The 10,977-nt window shown below is 39.6% G+C and overlaps 1 protein-coding gene across 1 annotated transcript in view; it reads left to right on the top strand.

The window, feature by feature from the left end:
- rhcgb (Rh family, C glycoprotein b) overlaps positions 1 to 7,623 on the top strand; it is a 10,004-nt gene extending 2,381 nt beyond the window's left edge. The window contains exons 2-11 of the mRNA XM_072673647.1: positions 1,152 to 1,344; positions 1,662 to 1,812; positions 2,638 to 2,785; positions 2,891 to 3,057; positions 3,602 to 3,739; positions 4,042 to 4,178; positions 4,445 to 4,569; positions 5,786 to 5,859; positions 6,778 to 6,854; positions 7,532 to 7,623. Coding sequence (XP_072529748.1) covers positions 1,152 to 1,344; positions 1,662 to 1,812; positions 2,638 to 2,785; positions 2,891 to 3,057; positions 3,602 to 3,739; positions 4,042 to 4,178; positions 4,445 to 4,569; positions 5,786 to 5,859; positions 6,778 to 6,854; positions 7,532 to 7,565 — 1,244 coding nt within the window. The 3' untranslated portion in view covers positions 7,566 to 7,623. The remainder of the gene's footprint in view (positions 1 to 1,151; positions 1,345 to 1,661; positions 1,813 to 2,637; positions 2,786 to 2,890; positions 3,058 to 3,601; positions 3,740 to 4,041; positions 4,179 to 4,444; positions 4,570 to 5,785; positions 5,860 to 6,777; positions 6,855 to 7,531) is intronic.
- The last annotated feature ends 3,354 nt before the right edge of the window (positions 7,624 to 10,977 follow it).

Raw genomic sequence — 10,977 nt, 5'->3', positions numbered from 1 at the left:
TCTACATATAAACAGCCCACATAGGTGGGCTGATAGAGGCCAAGGGTCAGTTTGAGCTCTTCAAAGGTTATCCAAAAAGAATTCTTTCGGGCTTTTTTGTGTCTGTTTCAAGGGCTTCTTCTAATTGGATCTAAATGGATTTTATGTTGGAAATTTGGAAACACATTCTCATATTTCTCTGCAGGAAGTTTGAGATTGTCTTCGCTGAAGCAAAGAAACTTTGTTTTTTCTTCCCTCTTGGCTGAACTCAGTGAATACTGGAACAACAGAGGCTTGTCTCAGAGGGGATAACCTCTAGAAGACGCCTGTGGAAGACACGTCTAGAAGTTGATGGCGGCTGTTGATAGTGCAAATACACGACAGTCTGGCGCATTCACAGATGGCGCTACCAGCACCAGTAGCTGTATTCACCTGCCTTAGCTGTAATATAGAAGCATGGAGATGAGTCAGCACAGCCTTGGTCTTGGTGGCATGATTGAGATATACATGTCCTTGTGTTGGAACTAGGACTGGCAAGCCTGTGGGTAGCGTATCAGGAGAGCTACCTGCTAATATTGGTACACAGCAAATGTTGGTACCAGTGTTAAATCAATACACTCACAGTGTTCATTTAACACTAACAGCGGTGATTTAACACTGGGAGATTTACTGGGTGCTGAAAATCAGGTCTTGGCGGGTCTCTCTGCACTGCTTCTGAACTACATAGCTGATGTGTAATCTCTGTATTAATGTTAATGTCCTGCTTTGCGTTTCAGGTTTGTCACTGTTTAGCATAGTGGAAATCTAATTTTCTTCATACTGTGTCCAGATTTCAAAATTATATAATGGACCAATATAAATGCTCCAAAATAACAAAAAAAAAAAAGCTGGCTATTGAATGTTAAGGAGGTTTTCTCCTTGTCCTGTGAAGTTGCCATTTTGGAGACACAAGGTTTTTGCTTGATAGTGGTACAAATTCTTCATGTGAGGAAATCTCCAGTGTCAGGAAGGATATTTCCTTCTGTGTTTTTGCAGAAAATTGTCCGGTATCTTTTGTAGTCTAGATTTTAGATTGCAATTCAATACTGTGACTTGCCTCTTTCGCTTTCTCTGTTAATCTGAAGTCATGTAAATATAATCTTTTTACACTAGTCTTTTGTCTTGCCCCTTAGGTTTCCAGGATGTCCATGTCATGATTTTTGTGGGCTTTGGTTTCCTCATGACATTTCTGAAGCGCTACAGCTTTGGTGCCGTTGGCTTCAACTTCCTTGTTGCATCCTTTGGAATTCAGTGGGCTCTGCTAATGCAAGGCTGGTTCCATCATATTGACCCCAATGATGGGATGATCAAAATCGGCGTAGAAAAGTAGGTAGTTGTCAAACTGGTGATGGTTGTCTAAGCACTTGATGCTCCTTGTATTTATAGCATTGTGCTGCTCCACTAATGTGATAAACAGCTAGGACAAATACGGCTGTTGATTGTCAGTTGTTATATTGAAAGTAAGGCATGTCTATGAAATAAAGAGGTTATTACCACTATTTATCTTATTACTTATCTTATGCAGAAGATTTAATTTATTTTGGTTAAGGGTTCGAGTTTAGTCCGAAACGAAGAGTCGTATCATCTCTGAAATTGTTGTAATGAAGTAGTTGAATGATGTGTATCTTTTTCCCTATATCTAGCATCATCAATGCAGACTTCTGTGTAGCATCGTGTCTGATTGCATATGGAGCAGTGCTGGGGAAAGTCAGCCCTGTGCAGCTGATGGTGATGACCCTGTTTGGTGTTACCTTGTTTGCTGTAGAGGAATATATTATACTCAACCTCATTCATGTGAGTCTGCTTTACATTACTGTATCATCATTACTGTGAGTTTCATCAGTGCATTTTAGTGGATGCATATAAATACTACTATCACTTCTATTGTTGCTATTGCTACTATTACTGATTCTACTACAACCACCACCACTACTACAGCTACTACTACTACCATCACTACTATAGCAACTACGAATCCTGCTTCTAGTACAAATACTAATACTAATATTACAGCCACTACTTCTATTTCCAGTGGTAGTAGTACTACTACTAATAATATTTCTACCACTACTACAGCTACTACTACTCCTATTGCTAGTACTACTACTAACATTACAGCTACTGGTACTACTACCACAACCACAGCCACTACTATTACTACTACTACTACTACTTCTAATACTACTGCTACTACTAATAATACTAATAATACTACTATACTATTAATACTAGTAATACTAATACTACTGCTACTACTACTAATACTAATAGCACTACCATTAATACTATTAATACTAATACTATTGCTACTACTACTAATACTAATAGCACTACCATTAATACTATTAATACTAATACTACAGCTACTACTACTACTGCTACAACTACTTCCGCTACTGCTGTTAATACTGTTATTACCACAATTATTATGATTAGTGCTGCTATTACAAACTATTACAAATAATAATAATATTAATGAAAATAATTTTTAATTATGGTCCACAAATAGAATAACACTCATTTATCCATAATCAGTCTTGATTCTAATAGTGTATTTGTAAAGCGTCTAGTAAATGGTTGCTGAATGTACTTAAAGAACGAGGTCACTTTATTTGGCAGGCTAAAGATGCTGGAGGATCTATGGTGATTCATACCTTCGGGGCTTACTTTGGTCTGGCCATCTCATGGGTTCTTTATCGGCCAAACCTAAAGGACAGCAGTAAGCTGAATGGGTCGGTCTACCATTCTGACGTGTTTGCCATGATTGGTGAGTTTTCTTCATAGCAATCGACCTTCTTGTTTTTCGAGCAGATCACATCACAAATGATGTACAAGGTTAATGTTAATCTTACTTTTTGAACTCTTTTCATAGGAACTCTGTTTCTGTGGATGTTCTGGCCAAGTTTTAATTCTGCCATTTGTCTTCATGGAGATGGTCAGCACAGAGCAGCCATTAACACCTACCTGTCATTGGCCGCCACAGTCCTCACCACCTTTGCCATCTCCAGCCTGTTTGAGAAGCATGGAAAACTTGACATGGTAGTGTGCTGTCTGACCTGTCTGACATTGAAATCTGACAGTTTGAAAAGATGTGGCACCAGTTTACAGACAGATACAAGTTTAAATACGCTCATAGGTCATAAATGTCATGGCAATACTTGGCTTTCAATGATTTTTTTGAGCTGTGTGCCTTCTTTTACTGGGGCACAATGATTGTACAACATCTTCAATAAAAAAATGAGCAAGAATTTGGTACACAGGTACACAGGGTATAAAATATGCACACAGCACATCTGATATTTGGTTAAACACCCCTTAGTAAGCTGCACCTTGGCCAGACACTTTTGGTAGCCAACAACAAGCTTCTGACAGAATTCTGGTTGGATATTTGACCACTTGTCTTGACAGAATTCAGTTAATTCTGTTGGATTCCTGGCACGAAAACCGAACCCTTTAAGCATAGTCCATATATTTTGAATAGGGGTTGAGGTCAGGATGTTTGATGATTGTTTGGGGTCATCAAATGTCCAACCACAACTTCACTACATGCTCAGGTAATAATGTCAAGGATGATTCGTTCCAGGTACATATCCAGAATTCCACGCTGGCAGGTGGTGTTGCCGTAGGAACAGCCGCTGAGTTCATGCTGATGCCATATGGGTCTCTGATAGTGGGATTCTGCTGTGGGATCATCTCCACACTGGGCTACATATATCTCTCAGTAAGAGCTTTTGTTGACATCTTAATCACAACCTTAGGCTTGAACACCTATTCACTTAGCAATCGATGAAGATTTGCAGATGTATTGTTTAATGTGAAGCTGGCGTGAGGTGAAGAATTAAGAAATGAAAATGTGGGTCCACAGTTAAATTTATATTATAAATTAATATAAAAATAATTATATTGGATATATTGATACACATCCATACACATTTAATCTGCTCTAGGCATTCTAGGCATCGTTTTGTATAGTGGCCATGAGGATAGGAATGTAGATTGAATTTGATTTTTCGTGTCTCGCAGCCCTTCATGGAAAAGAAGCTTAAGATCCAGGACACATGTGGTATTCATAACCTGCATGGCATGCCAGGTGTGATTGGAGGAATCGTAGGAGCCATCTCAGCCGCTGGTGCTACTGAATTTGTTTATGGCAAAGAAGGGTAAGTTCCCACCCAATCTTTTAAAATACAAAGAAGAAGAAGTCTCATGTTTTGGTCTAAATGGTCTGTGATTTTCATGTTTGCTGTGGAGATCCATTGGACAAAAACCATTAAAACAGTTAAAACTACATTCTAGCACTGTGCATGCAGCTGTCTGCAGGGCCTCACTTTCAGACTAATATCAGCTGGTAGGCTGCTCTGATATTTTGTGTTGCGCAATGATGTGGTTCTGTTTTGGAGCTCTCCTGTTGCGCCTCTTCTTACAGGTTGATAGGCACTTTCGACTTTACTGGTGAGTTCCAGCACAGGACACCTGCTTCCCAGGGTGGCTTCCAGGCAGCTGGAATGTGTGTGTCTATCTGCTTTGGAATAGGAGGTGGAATACTTGTGGGTAAGTCAAAGTGTAACATGTGGCAGGGCCCAGGAGGTGCAAACGAGTGTCACTTCATAACTAGTCACTGTGTGGCGCTGTTTGCTGGCGATTAAAAGCCTTGAATATCCTGATATCCTGACACTTCAAAATAAAGGAGCTTCACAGTTTTTTTAGCAATACCTGCACATGCTCTTAACAAACCTAATCCAACTAATCAGCCAATTATTAAACCCTCGCTGAGTTGAAGGTAGTGTGCTGGTGCAGGGAACCATTATAATATACAGGGCAGCTGTCCTCCAGGACCAGGGTTGGGAACCACTGATATAAAGAACCATGATGTGTGAGTGTGAACGTTGTGCAAACTGCCCACCCCTGGTATAGACATATAGACTTGCTGATACCTGATATGTATGCATTTTAATGCTTATATCTGCTGATGCTGATATAAATACATAAACATATGTAAAATGTAGAAATTGGGACTGGATCCAACTGGATAAGCGCTACAGGGAGATATGATGTTTATTTCTGTAGATGAATGCAGTAGAGGGAATGAAATGCCCTGTCTTAATAAATGTCTAATAAATGTCTTCTGCTCTTCTTACACTTCAGTTAATACATCATCAAATAAAGGTTAGACAAATTGGTCAGATCTGTTTTATGCTGATAATGCCAATTGCTGTCCCATGCTAATTTCTGCCAATACCAATATGATTCCGATATCATAGTGAATACTTTACACTCCAAGGCTTGTCATACACATTTACCCCAAAGGTGTATTACTCAGTAACTACGGGGACTTCTGTGCAAACTGGTGGCGCTTCTTTGGCAATAGAAGTGTGTAATAAAACTTTTGCCCCCCTGGCAGGGCATTGACTACTTAAGGGGTTAGTCTTAAATAAGGTTTGTCAGCTAAAAATAAGTTCATTTAAACCTGTAATACCAGCCAATATTCAATATTTTCAGTATTTCGGTACTGGTACCAGGAAAGTAAAAATCACACAAAAACGCTGTGAATCTGTCAGTTGTTATTTACACTGCATCTCAATTTCATGAGGAATGGACCATTAGAATTGCTCTAAAATGTCTTGGAATAAAATCGTTTTCACTGAGGTTAAGAACTATATTATAATGCATTATTAGTCTCTGACATTTTTGTGAAGGTCTGATCTAAGCATCTAGCTGGAGCTTCTAGTGTGATGCACATGATGAAACAGCATTTCTTTTTCCACAGGTCTGATCTTGAGGATGCCTCTCTGGGGAGATCCAACAGATGATAACTGCTTTGATGACGTAGTCTACTGGGAGGTAAGATCACACTTACTTCAAACCGCAAAAATGATACAGAATAAAAAACATTCTGAAAAATTTCTGATCTGACTTTATTTCCATGAATTGTTGCCTAAACAAGATTCAGTTTTCACCCTTCTTCCCTGAGCCAAGGTTAAACTATCCCAGTGTTGTAGCTTTGCACATGCCCACATGACCCTCACTACATGTCTTTAGGTGTGTGTGCGCGCATGTGTGTCATCGTTAGCAGAAACTGCTTTCGTAATGCCACAGCTTTTACACTCTGCGGCTCGCTGAAACACACGCATGAGGGAACTGAGGGACAAGGCGACTGAAAGTCGCACCTTAGGTTATTTTCAGTACAGTGCTAAAGATGTAGGCATTATCTGGGCTCCGTATCTGGGCAGTTAGTATTTATTTGCTCAGTAAAACACTTTAATCACACTCTAATAGAATAAATGCAAATAATATTCATACAAAATGTTTTTTTCAGAACATCTCCAAAGCTCTCCTCATGAGAGTCTAGTATTATTTATACTCATCATGCAATTGAACAAATCCAGGCTGCGCTGGCAGGGGGTGCCCAGGAGAAATCTGGAACCAAGCTTTGTTCTTCAGACTTGCTCTTAAGATCTTTTTGTTTACATTTATGAGCAAACACTGTCATATTGCTTAGTGTCCAAAAATCTCTGCACACTAGACAGACAGATAGATACTTTATTGATCCCGAAGGAAATTTAGGAGAATTGGCAACCTCTAGCCGGGAATTGGACCCGGGTGTCTCATGTGGCAGATGAGAATTGTACCACTGAACCACCAATGCTTCGATAATAGTACTGCATGTTTTTACATGTTTCTCAATATGTGCATATATACATGTGTCTGCTAGTCTGAAAGTGTGTTTAAACAAGCAAGTATACTTTATTTTATGTTTAGGTGCCTGATGAAGAAGAGACTGCAGACCCTGTGTTGCAGTACACCAATCACACAGTCGCCAATAATCATGTAGAGGTGTAAGTTACACATGTATTCATTATATATATTTAATAATTATGTACAATTACATTGTATTAAAAGAAAACAAAATGTTCAGACATGTTTGATGATTATTAAAGTTAAGTATATAACATTATTATGTGAAAACTAATCCAAACAGAGGAAATTAGAAATCCACATTGAGAATCAGGGATTTTTTATTTTTGCTTAAACTCAGAAAGAAACAAAAACAGAAGGTTAGAATGAAAAAAAATGTATTTAAGGTATGATAAATACAATTAAGGAGAAATATTTAGAGGAAATTGTTGCTTCCGTCGAGCAAATCTAAAATACAATGGAGGCAAATTCTGATGCTAGAGAATTTTGTATGCTGATCATTTGTAGTAAAATATGGTTTACATTTGAAAGGGAAGCAAAGTGGATGCATTTTCCCACACGTTTGTAGCACTTGTATATCACACTTGTCTTAAAGGCACAATAATATAAATAGCCAGTTTAATTCTATGGGGGTAAATAGTGTGAAAGGCTTATTACTTTACTTGATACATAAACTCACAGTAATAGGGTATGACCCCTTCAGTGGATGAACTGTTTGAGAATGTCTTCATCCTGGTACATTACTACCGCTCTGAGCCACAAGATGGCGTACAGTTACCACTATCCCTATCATCCACATTTTCTGTCCCATTCACAGAACCGAAACACGCTTCACTGTGGAGCAGCACTAACTCTGAAGATGCAGTGTGTTTCCAGCCTCAACTCTGCAACTCTGAGGCCATGATTTCTCCTTCACCAGCAGCAGTACAGGAAGATCATTTCTACTGTTTTCCTCTCACAAAGAACTCCCTCACCAGCGTCTGCAGTCTTGAAGAATTTGGGTTCCCTTACGTTATCACTGTATTTTTATGACTATCAGAGACAATACGCTTAAAGCATTCTGTAGGTGTTTAGAGGAGTCCGTAGATTAGATCTACACATATGCTTTTTCCAATATTTATGAACTCTTCTCAAAATATGGTTTGCGAAGCAAACAGTTTTTCCAGTAACACCTGGCAGACAGTGAAGTTTTACAGTATCTGAGTTTTTAAATGAAATTTCATATAAACGACCACAAGGTGGGTTCACTGTTCACAGTCCTTTTTAGCCCAACAAGCTTTCCAAAGATGCAAATCTTTTTTATGTATTTATTCCCTGTGTTTAGTTTTGCTATGTGTGCTTGCTGATTACTTTACTACTTCACTACTAGACACATGCTAACTAATCAAAAAAATATAATAAACATATATAACACATTATAAAAGTTAAATGATGTGAATGCATGAATTAATGAATAGAATAAAAAGAGTAACAAAGTTACAAAGTTGAAAATGTTATAATGGGGTTCAGTAAAACAGTACAAATACGACTGTAACTGTAAATTAGATTTTTACCATTTATACACTTAAATTATACCCATAATCTGTTTTGTTAATTCATAAAATTACCCTTCTGGTATTAAAGTGTCATTTTTAAATATCTTTTTTAGATCCATAATCAATTTCTACACTCTTATAAATAAAGGGTTCTTTAAGTGATGCCATAAAAGAACCACTTTTTCCATCAACCTTTTTGCACAAGAGAGATATATGTGTGTGTGTGTGTGAAGGTTTAAAGCAGGAAATGTAAACTTCTTTACCCATTTAAAGGTTTTTCATACTTACAAAAATGATTATTTTTGGCACCAAAAATGGTTCTTCTATGGCACTGCTCAAAGAATCCTCTGAAACACATTTATTTTTAGGAGTGTATAATCCTTACATTGGCACAGAACCTTTCTTCCTATGTAAGAACTTATACCTGAATTATTTGAGTGTAGCATAAACACCTCAGTTCTGCCTTTGCTCATCTCATACGCATGTTTTTGTAAATAAAAATTAATGTTCTTGACTCAATATTCTGTTGTGAATTAAGTGTTTTTTACATTAGTTTTACTGACTATATTATTTCTATAGTGGTTCAGTTTGTGTGACATGAGAAACAGTCTGCCACATCTCTGTAGCACTGAATTGAAATATCTCACCTGAGACTGAATGTGTAAAATCTACAATATCAGGGTAAATTGCTGCAGTGCTGCAGTTTTCTGGCCTGCTGCAGTTTCATTGTTCACCGCGGTAACTGTAGACGGGTAGGTGGCGTGTTTTCGTCCATGTCAGAGGCCACTCAGACCTTAAGTGGGATGAAAGTTCATGACCTTTGTGTGTGTAGGTCAACGGAATGATGTTGGAGATGACCACGCCACATGTCTCACTTGTTGTGTGCAATAATGAGACTGACCAAAGGTCATTAAGGGTCAAGGGCTAAATTACATCGTGCAACAGGTGATGAGACTGAGGGAACTCATGTGTTTGTGTATAAACTGATGCTTTTAGACAGTCTTCAGAAAAAATCTTAATAAATCTTCTTAAAACCCACTTATGCAGGTTTATGCAAATTCTGGCAGTCACCAGAACCAGGGATTTGTTCAATTTACGAGGAGATACACCATTATAAGAGCAGAGCAGGGAACAATTCTGAGGTTTAAAACACATCATGAATCTGATGCCGACTTTTTGTTAGGACTTTTCTCAAAAACAAATTCAGAAAAATCCCTAGGACGATATTGAGTGAATGAGGCCTCAGAGAACGGAATAGGATAGGATAGGAAGGCAGAATATGAAATAAAGGCTTCGTGTATTAAAAAGTGTCTATGTAGTTCTCATGTTGCTGCAACCTTACAGTTCTGCTTACAACCCAGTCATCAAAACTATTTTCTTTCCTCCCTGTGAGTCGTGAGGAAAGCGGGCCGTAATCTGTCTCTATAGGGGGCCTGGGTGTAAACCACTCTGATCTCAGCAGCCATGTGAGTAGAGAAAGCGCTCTAATTAACTGCTTCTGGGCTACTGTGGAGAAGAAGAGGGAGAGAGGGAGCGCACCCCATTTTTCTTACGCTCCAATAGCCTGCTCCCCACCTCCTTCGTATTCAGGGCCTTCCCCTCCACTCCCCACCCCACAGGCCTCTCTCGTCTTATGTTTATTCATTTGCCACTTAAAGGCCGGACACAGCACCCTGTTAAAACTAAATCAAGCCCCTTTCATGACATGATCCTTTTGCAGGAGCTGAAAGGGCCCCAGGCTGAGGGGGGGCCTGACCCTGAGGACACTGAGCTGGGGCCTGCGGGTGGAGGGGGGGTATGAGGGGGGCTTGATGTTCTGTGTCGTCGCCCCCTCCCTTCCCGAAAAAAAAGCCAGCACTGTCTGCCCTGCTGGTGATTAAGGCAGCCAATGGCGGAGAGCGAACGAGACAGCGGCGGGAACTGAGAGGAGGAGTGTGGGAGATTAAGACCGTCACGCCCATTCAGAAGGAGAGGGGACAGGAGGGATAAAGGACGCAAAGAGCGTTAAAAGAGGGTAAGGAGGGAAGAGAGAGGGCTCTTTTCATGGCTGATGACTGATTGCCTGTCTGGATCAGTGCTCCGGCTTGATTGACAGCCATGCTGAGCTGAAGGGTGGGAAAGTGGGGAAAGCGCACTTGGGTGGAGCTGTTAGTGTGTGAGAAACAACATTTGGAATTGGGGGGAAGGCGGGGGTGTGGGGGGTCCACTGTGCATGCTAAGCACTAGATACAATACACACTAACTCACACCATCATTCTCTCTTGTTAGAGACAGAACGAGAAACGCAGTTTAATTAGTGATGTTAAAAAAGCTCATTCTGCAGAATCAGATATTAAAAATAATATTTGTAGCTTCCTCATCACTTACATACATAGAGTATGTAGGTATGCTGTTTTACATGTAGGCGTTTTAATTAGAGAACTTCTTGACATGTTTTTCACACATAAAACCCCAGGATAAGAAAGCCTGTTAAAGCCTTGAGTACAGTTACCCCTGTTAACTGGCCAGTGAACAGCTGACAGAAGTCCATAAACACTTTTATGAACTGGGCAGAGCTCATCTAGAGCTCCCTGTCGCCACTGGTCCCCCATGGTCTCTCGACTCTAATTCTGTCTGCAAAGAGTCTCATTATTATGAGTAATTATGAGGGTCTGTCTTTATTTGTGGCCCATCCACCTGCTCTGCATCAAGAACCAGCTTTGAAGTAGACTTCATTTTGAGGCCTTTG

Source organism: Salminus brasiliensis, chromosome 2, assembly GCF_030463535.1.
Source record: "Salminus brasiliensis chromosome 2, fSalBra1.hap2, whole genome shotgun sequence".
Classification (NCBI taxonomy): Eukaryota; Metazoa; Chordata; class Actinopteri; order Characiformes; family Bryconidae; genus Salminus; species Salminus brasiliensis.
This window is presented reverse-complemented; position numbering and strand designations above follow the sequence as displayed.